Source organism: Penicillium roqueforti, assembly GCF_015533775.1.
Source record: "Penicillium roqueforti strain LCP96 04111 chromosome Unknown scaffold_18, whole genome shotgun sequence".
NCBI lineage: Eukaryota > Fungi > Ascomycota > Eurotiomycetes > Eurotiales > Aspergillaceae > Penicillium > Penicillium roqueforti.
The window spans coordinates 255972-274050 of NW_024067582.1; the positions used below are offsets into that span (position 1 = coordinate 255972).

At 49.5% G+C, this 18079-nt stretch overlaps 7 protein-coding genes across 7 annotated transcripts; 5 read left to right on the forward strand and 2 right to left on the reverse strand.

Annotated features, from left to right (window-relative positions):
- Positions 1-548: 548 nt before the first annotated feature.
- On the reverse strand, positions 549-3187 carry LCP9604111_6695 (putative dynamin GTPase; the record flags this gene model as incomplete). The annotated part of the gene is made up of 4 exons (XM_039074644.1): positions 549-730; positions 794-935; positions 984-3073; positions 3136-3187. The coding sequence occupies 4 exons, from the start codon at positions 3185-3187 to the stop codon at positions 549-551; spliced, it is 2466 nt and encodes an 821-aa protein (XP_038927334.1).
- A 1695-nt stretch (positions 3188-4882) lies between these two features.
- Positions 4883-6935, forward strand: LCP9604111_6696 (lysine--tRNA ligase KRS1; the record flags this gene model as incomplete). Its single annotated transcript, XM_039074645.1, has 4 exons — positions 4883-5104; positions 5169-6427; positions 6540-6865; positions 6925-6935. 4 exons carry the CDS (start codon positions 4883-4885, stop codon positions 6933-6935), a joined length of 1818 nt encoding a protein of 605 aa, XP_038927335.1.
- A 514-nt stretch (positions 6936-7449) lies between these two features.
- On the forward strand, positions 7450-8757 carry LCP9604111_6697 (uncharacterized protein; the record flags this gene model as incomplete). The annotated part of the gene is made up of 4 exons (XM_039074646.1): positions 7450-7692; positions 7743-7775; positions 7837-7879; positions 7937-8757. The coding sequence occupies 4 exons, from the start codon at positions 7450-7452 to the stop codon at positions 8755-8757; spliced, it is 1140 nt and encodes a 379-aa protein (XP_038927336.1).
- Positions 8758-9129: 372 nt separating this feature from the next.
- cox15 (cytochrome c oxidase assembly protein cox15) lies at positions 9130-10692 on the reverse strand (the record flags this gene model as incomplete). The annotated part of the gene is made up of 2 exons (XM_039074647.1): positions 9130-10243; positions 10316-10692. 2 exons carry the CDS (start codon positions 10690-10692, stop codon positions 9130-9132), a joined length of 1491 nt encoding a protein of 496 aa, XP_038927337.1.
- Positions 10693-11034: 342 nt separating this feature from the next.
- On the forward strand, positions 11035-12502 carry LCP9604111_6699 (uncharacterized protein; the record flags this gene model as incomplete). The annotated part of the gene is made up of 3 exons (XM_039074648.1): positions 11035-11548; positions 11614-11697; positions 11751-12502. The coding sequence occupies 3 exons, from the start codon at positions 11035-11037 to the stop codon at positions 12500-12502; spliced, it is 1350 nt and encodes a 449-aa protein (XP_038927338.1).
- Positions 12503-13015: 513 nt separating this feature from the next.
- Positions 13016-14748, forward strand: abd1 (mRNA (guanine-N7)-methyltransferase; the record flags this gene model as incomplete). Its single annotated transcript, XM_039074651.1, has 3 exons — positions 13016-14436; positions 14489-14655; positions 14714-14748. The coding sequence occupies 3 exons, from the start codon at positions 13016-13018 to the stop codon at positions 14746-14748; spliced, it is 1623 nt and encodes a 540-aa protein (XP_038927339.1).
- A 797-nt stretch (positions 14749-15545) lies between these two features.
- On the forward strand, positions 15546-17364 carry LCP9604111_6701 (SUMO ligase MMS21; the record flags this gene model as incomplete). Its single annotated transcript, XM_039074652.1, has 2 exons — positions 15546-16270; positions 16338-17364. The coding sequence occupies 2 exons, from the start codon at positions 15546-15548 to the stop codon at positions 17362-17364; spliced, it is 1752 nt and encodes a 583-aa protein (XP_038927340.1).
- Positions 17365-18079: the final 715 nt, after the last annotated feature.

The following is an 18079-nucleotide window of genomic DNA, read 5'->3' on the forward strand; positions in this document are numbered from 1 at the left end:
AGGCAAATGAGCAGTTGGGATCGTTGGGTGCCCTTTCCCCTTTCAAAAAGGCGGTACGATACACTCTTACCGCCTTCATTTCTCCAGACACAAGAAGACTGAGGGCATGATATCAGTGCACCTTTGTATACTACTCGCATCTTCTCAAAAGCTTGTTATAGGCCACCAAGAACTAGGGATTCGACGGCCAATGGAATTATCTCCAAAGCCTACCAAACTCGAGCGTAGTGACGAATGCTTACACCTTGCTCAAAATCTTACAATCCTTCCAAGATCCCCGAAATGTTTGGTATCAAATTCGGGAAAGGTATGAACAAGTATATTCGCGATCATCTCGGCCTAACAAACACGATTTTCAGGAGTCCTTGTTGACATCTTTCCATTCCTCCATTTGATTCATATCTCCATCCCATCCATCACATTTGAAACAGTATTGAAGCTCACAGGAACTCCCCGAAAACACTTCCCCTCAAGCCAATATTTGGCCCATTCAATACCAGTGTAAATGGCAAAATCATGGAGACCACAGGAAACGACAATTTGAGGAATCACCAGTCCTCTTTGATGTCTGGAACAGCAGTTTGGTCGTCTTCCATCTCGACATCCGAATCTCGGACAGAGTCCAACCATTCCTGAGCTTTCGAAAACTTCTCCCGCTCTTTCAGTAACTGAGCACGGCGATGCTGGCGCTCAGGGTCCTCCGTCATGAGGTCAAGGCAGCGGGCGCGACCTAAGTTACGTATTAGAAACATTTTTTAATCTCATACTTGAAACATATAATGTGCATGCTCACCGTTGTCGCCAAATATTTCAAGGTCATCACGAAGAGTACTAACGAGACTTGCACGGCAAGCCCGGAACAACTTCATGTGAGTAGACTGGCACAACACGTCCAGGAAACGAGAAGATGCGATATCGTAGTATGCAAGCGAGCTCTATGACCGCAATTAGTGAATGTCAGCAAATCTCCCTAGAAGACTTACGGCCATCATTTCAAGTTCTTGGGAGTATCTATCAGGACCAAGTTGCTCTAATTGGATCCTCTTCACCTTCTCCGAAATCTTGTCATCGTTATCATGGCCACGAATTTTCAGCCAGCAAGTTGCGCGAGTATTGAATCGACGAGCTTTCAGGACGTTCGAAGTCTGTTGCATCAAGAGTTGATGCTGACCTTGGGCCATTGTGAACGGTATCTCACGCTCGGACTTGCAATAATCCTTAGCAATTTGAAGATGGGCCTGGCGCAGCTTGCCCATGAACTCTTTCAGAAATCTGCTAAGTTCCTGATACAGCCCAGTTTGATGATATTGTGCAAATTCTTCCTCCAGAGCTTCAAGAAGCATACTGTGGACAAGATTATGCGTAGCCTTGAGGAAAATCTCCATGAGTCTTCCCCAATGCTCAACGCTCCTCTTGTTCAAATTCTCGATCGCTCGGGGATCAAGCTGGTTCGGTACACCAACTGTGTTAGAGCGAATCTTGAGTTCGGTGAGCTGCTGTAGACTGATTCTGGCAGACTTCGACCCCTCGAAGTGGGATGTGCTGTACACAGTCCTTCTCGGAGTTGCTGGTTCCGATGCAGGGGTACAACTCGCAGGCGACTTTCGTTTCTTTGGCGTTGTTGTGCTAACGCTCAAAATTTGTAACTCACAATCCGAGTCAACAACTTCAGCCAAGTCCTCATGGTCCTTCTGCGCAGCAACATCCAAGATGGGGCGTGTCTTCGCAAGTGCGGTTTGAAGGTCCATAACAATCTTGTTCCACTGCTCTTGCAGCGGCTTTCGCTGGGAAGAACCGTGCTCGATGCTGGGGGTCCCATCGAACAGTTCATGAATTTTTCTTTCAAGGTCTGAAGTTTTCCCCCAAAGGATTCTTTGGACATCCTCAGTGGGAGGATTTGGAAGGGTTTGCAGTTCTTCATCAATTGCCTTGGACTTCTCATCAATCTGGGCAATGATGGAGGGCAAAGATCCTAAGATCTGACGCATCAAGAGGTCAGACAATGCCGTTTGGAGTTGTCTCGTGCCAAAGCGATCTTCGAATGCGGCGAGGTCCCGTGTCCACAGTGAAGAATCAAAGAACATCTCTTCCTCCTTCCTAGCTTGGGCGTGACTGACAAGTGGATCAGGATTGTTTCGAATGACATAATAACCGTGGCCAAGCTTGAACTTGCTTCCATCCAGAATCTCATGCCATTGGTCAAATGCTTCGTCGGAGGGCCGGCGATCCGGCTTCGTCAACACCCCAAGGGTGCGCTCTTTCGCGCCCTTGATGTCCCTGACGAGACGAGCAGCGCTGGAATTTGTCGCATCGTCTGTCATGGGCAGGGTGAGGAGTACAATGCAATGCTCCTGAGAAACATAATCTTTGACAAGGTTTTCCACCAGATTGACCAGGTATCGTTCATTATCTTGTTCTGTCTGGCTAATCACTCCAGGAAGATCGTAGAACGATAGATTTGGAAGACCAGGACCAGATATATCCAGGCGCACGGCATTCGGAGAGAACTTAACCTGAGGTGTCTGTGCCATGTCGGTAGATCCGGGAAGAAAATCCTGCGAATCTGTACTAGGGTTCAAGATAGCTAACTGGGCGCACCAGATAGCCTTCTTAACTTCCTGCTTGTTATCCAAGGTGATGAAATGTTCATCGTCTTGGCCGCCAAGCGCAATCCATGGTCCTAGTGGCTCTGACTTCTTGGGCATCTTCATCCGCTTCGATGGATCAAAGATGTAGCGGCGTGATAGGTGAATCACGCATTTCCAGTTGTCGTCGCTTTCGGAAAGATTGATCTCTAACGGGCACCGCGTGCAGGTGCCTTCGGCTCTAGGCACCTTGATCTCGGAAATACCCTCGATGAGGGAGCTTTTCCCGGTGCTTTGGTCACCGACGACACATATTTTCGGAAGCATAATCTTGCTGTCCTCAATCCCCAAGTGACTGAGGTCTTGAATTTTTCTGACCAGATTTTTCATGTCCATGGTAAGATTATCGAGAGAGGAGGCGGGGATTGGATGGGCAGAAGGAACATCAGATAGTCCATGAGACACTGGAATCGGAACAGCTAAGCCGGCTAGAGGTATGAAGAGGCTAGTCAGCGAGAAGACCTTCTCTACTAAGAGTAATCAGACTCACACATGGCTAGGCTGGGTTCCGACTTCGGAACTCGATCATACAAGCCTGACATTGTGATTAAATCTGGAGGAGTTATGGTTAGCCATAAGATCATTAATAAGAGTCAGGAAGTGATGCCTAGTGTCACTAGTAGTACGGCAAGGTGAGACATACAAAAAGCACAGATGGACACAGATTAGAGTTAAGCGTGATTCTCAAGACCAAGTTGGCCGAAAAGTGAAAGCTACTGCAGATGATGAGGCGTATCAGGGAGAAACAGATAGCCAAAAAGCGAAGTCTGCAGACAGAAATCAACTGCCATCAGCAGATAGGATGAGAAATCAGAATCGAGGCCGAGGTCGAGGAGATGGGTGAATAGAAGAAGATGATGAAGAGAAGGGTAGGCGTATTTAAATGAAAGGGAGACAAGGATAGTATAAAGAAAAGCAAGCAAATTGATTGGGATAACCAGAAAATGACCAATGATAGAAAAAAATATGGGATGCAAGAGGTTCTCGCTTATACGACGGGCAAAAGAAGAGATGGAAGATAGTCGACACTGCGTAGTGGCCACCCTAACGCTTCAGCTAACCGGCCCATTCACCATCCTTCTCTTACTCCTCGACGTCCTAGACTGCCCATACCTTCTCCGCAATCTCTTCCATATCGCTTTCAGTGAGAACAAAACCAGCCTCCCTGCCCTTTTTATCGCGAAGAAAGATGTCGTGGAATGGTAACGTTGACTGTCCCTTAACTCTGGGAGAGTTTGGGCCTGGGTTCCGTTCAATTTCAATCTTTTATGTTGGGAACCGAAGGTCCATGCTGCCATCAGGTCGGGTCTCGACCACGAACGTGGATTATAATCGCGGTCTTAAATTGACTGTTAGAGTCTTTGAACCATAGCTCTCTCTGTCATGCATGAACATGAAACAATTTAAATTAAAACTAGATATTTTAATCCCTCTATAATGATAGAGCAGTTTTGAAGCAGTTGTTGGATCAGTTGTTGCAGTAGTTGTTGACGATGATGAAGTTGATGTGATAAAAGTGACTTAATTTTGTTACTGGTTTAAAGCATCTACCCTACCATCTTGCTGTGCGCTATGCGCTATGTCCCTTCTTACTATACTATGGCGTTGTACTTCAATGTTGAACTGTACATTTGGCTATTGAGTAAGCTAAGCTAGCCCAGATTGCAGAACTAATGCCTGATAAACCAAAATATCAAAGTTCAGATAGCGGACGATCTATAGCACTCTATCCAGTCAAAAAAACAGTCATTGCGAGGAGCGAGCCACTTTAAAGCAGGCACGTGTAGTGGCACTGCCTAGGAACAAGGCTGTAGCGACTGCTCAAAGTTGTAGTCAGGCTATCCCTATTGTGTTAGCATAGCTTCCAGGCTTCCAGGCTTCCATAGCTCTGTTTGAGGAGGAATTGCAATGCTTGGAGAAGGTCTATTTTAGATACCTCCAGTGCCCTAAGCCCTACATCCCAATTTAGTATCCGTGAAATGCTTGACAACGGAGAAAGTGAAGTAGGATTCCCGCAGATAAAACATAATTTTTATTTTCAAATAAAGCTCTTATTTACATAGATATCTCGGCGCCAATCCAGGAATGAGTCAATCTAAGTGAGTCACGAAGGTCGAAAGAACCCCAGAGTTATAGGAAATCGTCCAATCACATGCCGTGCCGATCCCCGCCCAAAAATTCAGGTCTTATCCCACCATCCCACCATCCCACTTTCTTGTTCTCTGTAACCACACATTATGGCGGATTCCAATCCTGTTCAAGAGGCCACTGCCTCCATTGCCAACCTTCTTCTCGATGATGTCACCGGCGAGAAAGTCTCCAAAACTGAATTGAAGAGACGCCAGAAGCAGCGTGAGAAGGACGCCAAGAAGAAGGAGAAGGAGGCAGCTGCTCCCCCTAAGCCCAAGGCCGAGAAGAAATCGTCTGCCGAGGATGACGAGGCCAACTTGACTCCTAACGTTAGTGATCTTACTCCTGGGTCGATTCCTAGGTCCTGCGACGCTAATTAATGTGTCGTTCTAGCAATACTTCGAGATTCGTAGCAAGAGGATCAACAAGCTGCGCGAAACTAAGCAGCCGGATCCCTACCCACACAAATTCCACGTCGATACCGATCTCCGCAAATTCGTTAAGGATTATGAGGGTCTCCAGAAGGGCGAACAGAAGCCCGATGTTACCGTCCGCGTTGCTGGCCGTATCTATACCAAGCGTACCTCCGGCAACAAGCTGAACTTTTATGACATCCGCTCAGAGGGTGTTAAGATCCAGGTAATGTGCCAGGCACAATTCTCGACCGGAAAGCCCTTCGAAGAGCAGCACGAGCTACTTCGCAGAGGTGATATTGTGGGCATTGTGGGTTTCCCTGGTCGGACCAACCCCAAGAACCGTGACGATGGTGAACTTTCTATCTTCGCCACTGAGGTTATTCTTCTGGCCCCTTGCTTGCATGCGATTCCTTCGGAGCACTACGGCTTCCAGGATAAAGAGCAGCGTTTCCGCCAGCGCTACCTAGATCTCATCATGAACGACCGGTCACGTGATATCCTTCGTAAACGATCTAAGATTGTTTCCTACATCCGCCAGTACTTTGAAAACCTTGATTTCATTGAGGTTGAGACTCCTATGATGAATGCCATTGCTGGTGGTGCTACAGCCAAGCCCTTCGTTACCCACCATAATGACCTCGACATGGACCTCTTCATGCGTGTCGCCCCCGAGCTCTACCTCAAGATGCTGGTTGTTGGAGGGCTCGAGCGTGTGTTCGAATTGTCCCGCGTGTTCCGAAATGAGGGAATTGACCTGACTCACAACCCCGAGTTCACAACCTGCGAATTCTACCAAGCTTACGCGGATGTGTACGACCTGATGGACTTGACTGAGGATCTCGTCTCGAATCTGGTTAAGCACGTTACTGGTGGTTACGAGACCGTATTCCACACTCAGTCTGGCGAAACTTACAATGTGAACTGGAAGGCTCCCTGGAGGCGGGTGGAGATGATGCCTGCTCTCGAGGAGGCTTGCGGCGAGAAGTTCCCCCCTAGTGACCAGCTTCACACTCAGGAGACCAACGAATTCCTTAAGCGCGTCCTCAAGAAGATGAACGTGGATTGCTCGGCTCCTCAGACCAATGCCCGCATGCTCGACAAGCTAGTTGGCGAGTTCATCGAGAACACTTGCATTAACCCCACTTTTATCACCGGTCACCCCCAGATGATGTCGCCACTAGCTAAGAAGCACCGTCAAATGGCCGGTCTTTGCGAGCGTTTCGAGGCCTTCGTTTGGTAAGTTCTCACCCAACTTCTAGTTGCTTGAAAACCCCCCGTTCTTTCCAAATTCGCTCTGCCTATAATTGGCCTATCAGTCTTCGCGGAATTTTAGCTAACCAAATTACAGCACCAAGGAAATCATCAACGCTTACACGGAGTTGAACGATCCCTTCGACCAGCGTATGCGCTTCGAGGAGCAGGCCAATCAGAAGGATCAAGGTGACGACGAAGCTCAGATGATTGATGAGACTTTCTGCCAATCCCTCGAGTACGGTCTGCCCCCGACTGCTGGTTGGGGTCTGGGTATTGACCGCATCGTCATGTTCCTTACCGACAACTACAGCATCAAGGAAGTGTTGACCTTCCCCATGATGAAAGACGATAAGACTGCTGCCGACCCCAAGACTGCTGCCGAAGTCGTCGGTATCGAGCCTAGCCCCGAAGAAGGAATCCGTATGTTATTAATATCAGCAAATTTCCACGAGCCGATATCACTGACGATGAATATACAGCCCACAAATGATTAAAATGACGTGATTGCCCGAGAAGATGTTGATGCTATTGATGTGCGATGCGTCTTGGGGGCTGCATGCAATTCTCTGTTTTATGATAAACGCAGCAGATAAAATGGGTTCTCAAGAATATCTCGGCGATACAGCCAATTTCGAAACAAACCTCTTCCTTTGTACTTGATTCAAGATAGATAATGAGATTGACGAGAGGTTGATCAGCTGCTGAATTTAATCGAGTAGAACTGTGTTGTGTGTTGTATTTTCGAAGGTTTCGATCTGTTTGCCTGTCCTAAAGCGCTCTCCACAAACCACCAGGCGTCATCCGATCCCATGAGTCTGTATATAACAATGCCCAGTACAACTTGCATCTGAGAACCTTCATCAACCCCAAGCCTTTTATCTACACCACATCCATTTTCCATTTTCATTTCGTACATCCCCATCCTCTTCCTTTTTCATTCTTGCTCAAAGGAACTCTTCCTTCAAATATCATCAAGTACCATCGAGCACACCTCTGTTGCAATCATGCCCCATCGTACCATGCGTCTCCCTCGCATCCCAGACTTGAGTCTCCCATCTTTTCGAGAGCTCGACGAGTCTGTCGAAGCCAACAAGCGCAACCAGCCGAGCTTGCATCTTTCTGACAACATGTACGATGGAACAGGCAATAGTTCCTCGTCTTCACCACAAAAGATCAATACCATTCCCAACCCGTACCCACCCTATCCAGCTAATGGATGGCTTGTCCCGCCTGACCCCAGCCGGAATGTTTGTTCCATCCGTCTTTTCCCTGAGATATCATTCTAAAATTGTGTTAGGCGTTTCGAGAGCCCGGATTTACCTACCAAGACGTACGTGCAGAATGATGGTTAAAAAAATAGAGGGTATCAAATATAGCTAACTTTCTAATAGGTCTCTACCGTGGGGTTCCAACCCAATGTGAACGTGGGCAAAGGTAAGAAAGACAAGAAGCAAAAACCAGCATCTCAGCCCTTACAAGCCCATCTTATAGAGAACCATATCGCCCCTCCAATCCCTCTACGGCTGAAGGAAGCCCAGCCAGTTCAGGCATCAACAGCGCCCACACAGTCGACTCTTAACTCCGCGCAGACGACACTCCGCGATCCACGATTTCCAAGCACACAGGTGTCATCAACCCCGAAGAAGATCTCTTCCAACCCGATTCGAGCGGTCTCAACAAACCGGGTGCCACCGAACGGCCGCCAAATGGCGAGCCGCGATGCAGCCGCAAACCACCGATCCCAGAGACGGCGAGTCGGCGTTAACTTCTCAGAAGTAGCAGCCCACACCGCAAAGTGCGACGTATGCAACAAGCGCAACAAGAACGGCATGTCACGCTGCCAGAACTGCGGCTGGCAAGTTTGCCGCAAGTGTCTGGCCGACCGAAACGGAGATCATACACACGCTTCCTTTGGAGCTATTCATGTCCCCGAGGGGGGTGGCGATATGCCGCTATCTTTGCCATCCCTAGATGGGACTCAAGACCGCCTATCCTCCGAGTCTGCCGATGTGAGGGCTGCGAAAACCCTGCTGGATCTCGGATCTTTTGGTAACGGAACTCCTAGTGCCACCAGCGATGTGCAAAGTAATACAGGTGGACAGAAAATGGCTCCTGCACGTGGCCAGGTCTTGGAGCCGCAGGTCGATACTTTATCCACTGATTCTGATATGACCATGTCGGTTGTGGGAGATGAGTGGCCCCACGATGAGTCTGATATTCCTATTGGTGAGGACGGTCTGCCTGTTGGATACATCATAGCACGCCGCAACCCTGCGCGCGCTGCGAGACCTGCTACGAAGTTGGCGGAGTAAGTGCCTGGCAAGAGGAATGAAGTATCACTGAGACCTGAAACCCGAGAGTAAGAAAATGTGAAACGCAATTGTGAAGACATGAAAGATGAGGACGAAGAAGTAAAAAGTGCAAGAAAGAAGAAGAAGAAGAGAAAAAAGGGAACAAAAAAACCAAAAAGGGGATATCAATTTCGGACTTAGGTAGATCAACCAATAAACTTTGATTTAGTTCAAAACATGTTTTTTACAATGAAAGCAGTAGTTCTAGTTATACAATAAGACTCGAGAATCGCTCGAGTCAACAGAGGAATGGAGATGGTATCAATTACCAAGGCAATCGATGAACACAATCAACCCTGGTCGACATATTCATACACTCGAGAGGCAGGATTATTAGACTCTCTTTACAGCAGAGGCAGCAGTTTTAGAGAGCTGCTGGGAGCGAGCTTTCGCAGCCATCTGCAAGAGCTTGGCTGTACGTGAAGGATGCCAGACTCGGCTGCCCAAGATTATGACCCAGGTCAGGAGGAACAAGCTTCCAGCCTGGTGGGCGGAGGCAAGCGGAGTGGGCACGAGGTAGAGAAGAGTACTAATACCGAGTCCAACTTGACAACACGCAAACGCAAACACGCCGTGGACACCCTTTCTAGCAGGTGCCGGTAGGAAGCGCTTCATGGTGGGGGAGCCGCGGGTGTAAGCCATCAAGGCACAAATGACGGTGAAGGTGGTCACTGCGAGGACGCGGTGGTCAAGCTGAACAAGAGAAGGATTCTCAAGCATGTTGCGCCACCAAAGATCGGAGCGGTCCTCGTGGCGGGAGTAGCGGGCATCGAACAGCTCCTCCTTTGGAGGTGCTAGTCCTTGGCCCATCCATGGGAATTCGTTATAGATAAGCCCAGCATCAAGACCGGCGACGAGACCGCCTGAAATAACAGTTATGAAGACCAAGAGAGCAATACCAGCGACTGAGCGGCGGAAGAAGGCCAGCTTCGGGTCGCGCAGCGCATTAAGTTGGTTGACTCCAGCAGCCGGGTCAGCCATCAACCGATTAGACCGCAGAATAGCGAGACCATTCCACAACATCGCGGTGTAGCAAACGAAAGCAGCACCCAAGTGAGCAGTCAGACGATATTGGCTCACTCGCGGGTGACTGCCCGGAGCAAAGAGATCATCCTTCAAGCCAGATTTTACCATCCACCAGCCAAGGAATCCCTGGAAACCAATAAGACCAGCAATTCCAAAGATGCGCCACGCCATGGGCGTGGAGACCTTCTTTCGAGCGACAAAATAGACTGCGGGTAGCACAAATGAGATTCCAACAAACCGGCCCCAGAGCCGGTGAATCCATTCCATATAGTAGATCGACTTGAACTCGGATAGAGTCATGTTCGGGTTAAGCAATTGAAACTCGGGAGAGGCGCGGTATTTTGAGAATTCGTCCTCCCAATGTTCCGCATTCATTGGAGGGAGGGAGCCAGTAACAGGTCGCCATTCGGTGATACTCAATCTGTGCCAGAATATGTTCCGTCAGCATTCGAAGCTCACTTTTCGTGGAAAACAAGCACCTCGGTCCACCTACCCAGATTCTGTCAACCGTGTCAAACCACCGAAGACCACAATTCCAAAAACACTGGCCGCGCTGCCTAGTAGCCAGTAGGCAACGGTCTTGTCGCTAATTTTGGGGAAGCTCGATTTGCCTTTCGTTGTGCCTTCTTCCACCGCCTCTGCAATGGCCGGTGCGGCATTTGAACGCTTGATACTGGAGGTGAAGAATTTCTTATTGTTCAGAAGGGTCGATTGAATCTTGCTGGGTTGACGGAACTGGAGGGCACCGAATTGGCGGATTGATTTGGCTGCGTAGCCCTGACTTGGGAGGCATTGGGATGTGAAAAAGTCTTTGGCCAAACGAGGCGCACCACTCCGCCATAGCGACAGAGAGCTCCTCAGAGAAGCCATGGTCAAGGCAGATGAGTGAAGGAAGAAAGTTGGTGAAGTTCGGAGGATTGTACGATGTCACGGAATGCCTTAGCCAATCAGCAGTGGAGCATTTGTCGGAGTGGAATAGCACTGTCAACAGTGTACAACAGTTGACAGTAGAATTAAATTTCTAATTGAGAGAATACTGACATCCATACCGTTCGATTTAGAATTGACCGCTGAGTATCGATGTACGGGCCTAATATCGATGTTGGTGCCTCAGGCTGATACACATTCGGGCGTTATGATCGCCGCAGCTCCAACCCTCTCCGCGTTGTGTTGATCTGCACCACTTGACTTGCTTCTCAGCCCAGCACCAATATGTCCTACGCTCTAGAATCAAAGAAGCGGAAGTTCCACCGTGTTCTCGAATCAATATCCAAACCTCTTACGTCCGACAACGCGCCTAAACCAGCCCCTACGGCGCCTGCGACGGCGCAAGACCGTCTCTCCGCCAACTTATCGATCAAGAAAGTACGCTTGGCCAGCGCCGACCGTTCGGAGCTCACAGCGGTGCGCAACTCAATCCACAAGATATCGCGACCAGGGCACCGAATAGCCTCCGCAACTTCGAATAAGCGCCCAACCTTTGTCCCTTGGGACCGCGAACGTTTTCTCGAGCGGTTAGAGACCTTCCGCCGTGTCGACCGATGGACGTCAAAGCCGTCTCCGATCAATGAAGTGCAATGGGCGAAGCGTGGTTGGATCTGTACAGACGTCATGCGCGTCACCTGCGTGAGTGATTGCGGCGGCGCAGTCGTTGTGAAGCTCCCCGATGAAATCGATGAGCTCGACGGTTTCAACATTGAAAAGGTGGAGGAGCGGAAGGAAGTCCGTGAGTAATACAACAGATCTCTGATCTAGCTGATTGAGGTTTTATACTAACCTATATGCCTACAGGTGCGAGGCTGGTGGATGAGTATGCAAAAATGCTAAGTAATGCTCACGGCGAAAACTGTCCCTGGCGAAACAAGAGCTGTGATTGTGAGTTCAAATAAGACTGAGAACATTTTGTCCTATGACTAACATCAGATTAGCCACTATCCAACATCTCCCTTTGACCAATTGTGATACTGCCCTGTCGGGCCTTCACATGCGATATACAAACATCTTGGAAATGGGCGATAAATTACCAGCTGATGATATCATTCAGACTCCAGAAGGCCTTGACCTTGATGTGCTTATCAAAGGACTTCCGGACGAATGGTTTAAAGAGACCGAGAAAGCTGCGGTATCCATGAACGGAGAGATTCGGCCTACAGACATTGACAACCAAGACTCAACAGAAACATCCAAAGCTGTCAATCGAGCTGCCCTGGCGTTAGCATTGCTCGGCTGGGATACTGCCTCCGATGGAGCTGCGGGATTAGTCGGATGTGGAGCGTGTTTCCGTCGCCTGGGATTATGGATGTACAAACCCAAAGATAATGGAGACGTCACCGTCTACACTTCCCTCAATGTGGCCGATGAGCATATGGAGTATTGTCCCTGGATCGACAAGGTAGCCCAAAGTGGCACTGGGCGACCCAACGAGAGGTTGGAAGAACTACGTGCTGGGTGGCAGATCGTCGCGGAGGCCGTAAAGGTCAAACACCGCCGCAGAGTTCGTACCATGGCCTCCACTGATACATTGCGGACCGACCTATGCACACCAACCGAGACTGCAGGCCAAGAAGAAAATGCGGATGCGAAAAAGAAAGCGGACCGCGAATGGTGGGCGAAAATTCGACGAGTAAGACAGGTTTTGACGGCTAAGTCACCAAAACGGAAAGCTGTCTTGCCTCAATGATCTTGCATTCGTATCTTTATTTCTATTTAATATTACATTAATTGGGAGCGCGGGTTTTATGAAGAGGGTCAAAGTGTGTCTTTCAGCGGCTTGTGTTTTTTTTTTTTTTTTTTTTTAAAAAAAAAAAAAATTAAAAAAAAAATAAAAAAAAAACACAAAGAAAATAAAAAAATACATCTATCTCATTCATTTCTAGACATCATAATCTAAGAATCCATTGAAAGATTGTAGATAGATGAATGGGAATTAGGGTTGGTTTAGAACTCTCTGATTGGCCGAGATCCGGAGCTCTTTGGACTTTCTCTGGACCTCCAGCTGGCCATTACTCTGATATAACTCTGACTTTCACAACTCCGCAGGCGACATTTCTGTGAAATCAACCTAAAATTATATATTTCATTTAGGCTTATCCTAAGTGCGGCATACACCTTTCCTTCTTTTCCTCCACAGATCCCGCGACCATTGTTCTCCCGAATCACTTCTGAAACAGTTCACAACTCTACTCACGTCAGCATGGATCATCCCAATGGAGATAGAGCTCGTGATGCAGCTCGTGGGCGGTCCACGCCTCGCTCGCCTGCCCGCACGAATACCACATACCCTTCAACAGATACCGGCAGACACAGGAGCATCGAAGGAGACACTGCGGCAGACGGATCGAATCATGTATCAAGCGCAGCATCCAAGCGCAAAAGACTCCAGGAGAGACATCAAGCCCTCCGGAAACGGGGCCGAACTCCGCCGTCAGTATTCTCGCGACGCAACCGCTCTCGCAGCCCAGGCGGCGCTCCACCACGCGAAGACCGACGCTCTCGATCGCCACTACAGCCACGTCGCTCTCCCTCCCCCGATGCACCGCGTCAACGGAAGAGACCGGGCGGCGGAGCACGACAGGGCCTCTTAGACCGTGAAACACTACGACGCAAACAGGAGGAACGTGAGCGCGCAGAAGTGGATGAGGCTATGCGCAACTCTCAGCAGCGCGGTATCTCGGACGTGGTTCGACAACACTACAACGCGGTTCCGGAGAGAGGCCGTGAGTGGCGGAAGACAGAGAGCAAGATCAAGGGGCTACGCAGCTTCAACAACTGGGTGAAGAGTACTCTTATCCAGAAGTTCTCCCCGGATGAGACATTTGTCGCGCGATTTGAGGACAGCAAGGACTGGGCGAATGACAGCCAAGGGCCGCCGCCTGTTGATAATCAAAAGCTTCTCGTACTGGATCTGGGCTGTGGTAAGGGTGGCGATTTAGGCAAGTGGCAGCTGGCGCCTCAGCCAGTTGACCTCTATGTCGGTCTTGATCCTGCCAATGTTTCAATTGAGCAAGCGCGGGGCCGGTACGATCAAATGCGCTCGGGCCGCGGCCAGCGAGGCCGACGACCACCGCAGCCAATTTTCCATGCCGAGTTCTATCCGAAAGATTGCTTTGGTGAGTGGCTGGGCGATATCGACATCATCCAGCGGGTTGGTATCGATGCTAATGCCGGGCCCGGTGGATCGATCATGGCCTCTCGCTATGGCGGTGGAGGCTTTGACATCGTCGCATGTATGTTTGCCATTCACTACGCCTTTGAGTCTGAGGAGAAGACACGCCAAATGCTCAGCAATGTCGCGGGTTGCTTGAAGAAAGGTGGTCGTTTCCTTGGGGTTTGTCCCAACTCAGACGTCATTACCAGCCGCGTGTCTGCCTTCCATAAGGCGCGCAAGGAGCGCGAGGCTGCTAAACCTGTTGAACCAGAAGGCCCCGAGGATGGTGAAGTCGAAGAGGATGAGCGGGCCCAGTGGGGCAACGATATCTATCGCGTTCAATTCCCTGGCGCAACCCCCGAAGACGGAATCTTCCGTCCGCCGTTCGGGTGGAAGTACAGTTACTTCATGAAGGAGGCAGTAGAAGAGGTTCCCGAATACGTTGTTCCCTGGGAGGCTTTCCGAGCGTGAGTTCCGACTTTCATCACGTTGCCATGCATAACTAACTTTTCAACCCAGCCTGACCGAAGATTACAACCTAGAACTACAATACCGCAAGCCATTTTTGGATATTTGGGAGGATGAGAAGAATCATCCTGAGCTGGGCCCGCTGGGTGATCGCATGGGCGTAAGAGACCGCGCGACTGGTGCTTTGAATATGACAGAGGAAGAGAAGGAGGCTGTCAGTGAGTAATATCCATATGTGTATTGCTTTTCGCAGTTGCTAACAGATGACATCGCTAGGCTTCTACCATGCATACTGCTTCTACAAGGTATAGGCTCATGGATTCTTTTAATGTTTCATTGTGAACTCTTCCTCGCTCACCATTTGTATTTCAATTCCAAATAATCTTCTTCTTCTTACTTGTCAAATAACAATAGTTCTCAATCACTTGCATGGCACGATTGATGATTACAGTTCCCAAGAGAACCTTGCCTACGGGCATATCCACTCACTCCCAAAAAGGGTATGACAGGATTTCATGTGTCAATTGTGGGCTCTTGGGGTTGACTGTGGAGTATGATCGAGTTATAGGCTGCGGGTAAGCAGCCACTGGGTCTCTTAGCGGCGGCACTTGCACCGCTAGAGGATAGCGCTGCATAAGGTTGCTTCGTTATACTATTCAGTAAATGCAGATCTGTGTTGAATCAAATGTGTGTACGGACGCCAAGCCATCCGCATCTTCGACATGGCAGTTAGAGTGGGACTAACGGTTGCAACTAGTTTCAGAGCAAATGCAGATTTATAAAACAAGAAGCCTTTGTTGCTGGGAAGCTGTGTATGATTAAGCCATCTCATTTTGACTTCGTTTTTCTAAGCAGTCGTCACAATGTAGTATGTCGGGGAAGACAGAGTACTTCCAATGTTCTATAGTGATAAGGCTTATCGTTGGTATACGCAACCCCAAACAGGACTAGCGTAATCGCGTCTCGCGTCCGGATTTCGAGATGCGCTTTGTTACTTGGACTTTCTTTGTCAACGGCTTGGAAGCCCTGTACCCGAATCAAAGCATAATACTCCTAGTAATCCGCATCTCACCAACTCACCCACTACAAGAATTCTTCCCCCACAACAATGTCGGCCACACCAAGCCAAGCGCAATCTCAGTCCCATCCACCATCAGCACAATCGCACAGACGAAACGCAAGCCATACCTCAGTCTCAGATGCAATACCCCTGCCAGAATATGAGGTCCCCGAGGCACCCCTTACAGCAGAAAGCCAGCGCAAAATCGCAGCTCTCCTCGCATCACATCACCTCCGCAACCTTCGCACCCATCTCCAACATGCCGTCGAGAAACTCACACACTCAGGTGGTGAAGTAAATGAGCGCCTTAGCGATTCTCGGGGACGATACGAGAAAAATAAAGAAGCGCGTCGGCGTGAAGGTGAAGAGAATGTCGACGACGACGAGTCCAATGAGGAGTACCAGCGGCTTGCTGACGCAGAGGCTCGAGTCAGTGCTATTACTGCGCGGATGGAGGAGAAGACACGACTGATTGTCGATTCGGAAATCAAGCTCCAGGGGTTAACCGATGTGCTGGGTCAAATTGAAAGGGAGGAGGGTGAGAATGTCGCTGCTGCTTTGGGGGTGAGACAGACCCGTCAACAGCGGACAAGGCAGAGAGCCAATGATGACGATGATGAAGATGGGACTGAGGATCCCAACGATGGTAATTCTGAAGATGCGCTGGAGAGGGAGATGCGAGAGCGCAATGCACAGAACCCGCCTAGTCGCAAGCTGGTCGATAAGTTGACGGAGGGAGTCCAGAAGTGGGAGGAGCTATCTTTGACAGAGAGGTATGAGATTATTCCTAGCCATTGGCTGTTTTATCCGACGGCTCAGATACTGACAACTACGATCTAGATATGCCAGCAATAACAACTACATTGGCTTCTACCGGATGGTCCACGACTCCAAGTTCCCCGGCGACGACGTCCCACCGTTGCCACACTCCTCTACATGGTTTGAGCACATGGAAGATAGGAATGTGCGATCGGGGGTATCGACACGTACGCGAAACCAGAACCGTGGCGTCTCGCCCGCCGGCTCCGACGATGACATTGCCATTGAGCGCGAGCGCATCTCCCTCAAATGCCCATTGACTCTCACACTTTACCAGGATCCTGTGAAGAGCACCAAATGTCCGCACAGCTTCGAGCGGGAGGCCATTATGGACATGATCAGCCGCAGCCAGACGACTATTGCGCCCCCGGCATCTCGTCGGGGCCAGCACCGCATCCGTGTGGTCAAATGTCCTGTTTGTTCTACTCCGTTGACTGCGGATGATTTGCGGCCAGATCCTGTTCTACTACGACGGGTTCGCCGTGCCCAAGAGCTCCAGCAGCGCGAAGATGAAGACGATCACCTTGAAGGTGATGGGAGAAAGCGGAAGGATCGAAGTACCGGCATTACGTTGGGTAGTGACGCGGAAAGCGATGACGATGCTATGGATGTGGATGCTCAGCAAGCCTCACAGCGCGTCAAACAGGAGCCGCTCAGTCAGGTTGCTCGGGCCGTTGAATCCGACGACGGGTCAAGCAGCGATGCGGAGAGTGATGCGGAGATTGAGGATACGGAGAATGTGGAGAATGCAGGAGAGAATGAAGAAGCAGACGAGGAAGTTGAAATTGAGGAGACGGGGAATGAAGAGGTTGAGATAGCTGCGGACAACGAGAAAGAGCAGAACCAAGAGAATGGGGATGCGGACGCTCAGAAAGACGTACAAGCGGATGTGCCGAATGAGAAAGCGCAGGATAAAGAGGGTAGTGAGGATAGTGATAGCGAGGATAGCGAGGACAGCAACAGCGACAGCGACAGTGAAGACAGTGATAGTGATATTCAACCCAAGATCGAGAAGGGGTCCGAGGATGAAAGCCAAGACAGCGACTGATATGCTTTTACGTTTTCACATTTTTAAATGAAGTTCCCTTCGGTCAAGCCGAAAATGAAACGTTTCAGACCAAAGTTCCGGAATTTAATTTCTGATACTAATTCTGGAAGCTGACTGTATCTCTGCAAATCAACTCTCCATCCGATTTATACCGCGACTAACTATAGATCAAGAAACGTGGTGACTGTCAGATGTCAAAAATGTGCCAAAATTCCGAAACAAGAATGATTGCGCTAGTCCTCTTTTGGCCTCTCCCCGCAGTTGAACCAGCGGACTCGCCTGTGGGTCCCCAGCCAACCAATCAGCACCCGTCCCTTCCTTCTCCTTAATCGCTTATACGATAAGTCTCGCGATAGTCTGCCAAGTTGGGATTTTCCGTTTTTCCCACGGGATGTGACTCTAATCCTCGCTAACTCTATATTAGCCCCCGTCGTAACGTCGCTGACCTACAAATACTACATCTCTTTCCCCAGTTATTCTTAAGGCCTGCCAGAGCAAAGACACAGTGCCATCCCGGTGTAACACTACTATCAAAGCGTCCTGGCCCCCAATCACCTACCTAAGCTCCCCGCAAATAAGAACCCCTGTCCAATTGTATCTACCACCAATATCTAAGCCTATCCTTTTCCCTAAGGCCAGCCACATAAAGCTAGCTCCAGCCCGTGACCAAACCCAATGCTACCCTGCAACATACACTATTTTGGCTGTTGATACA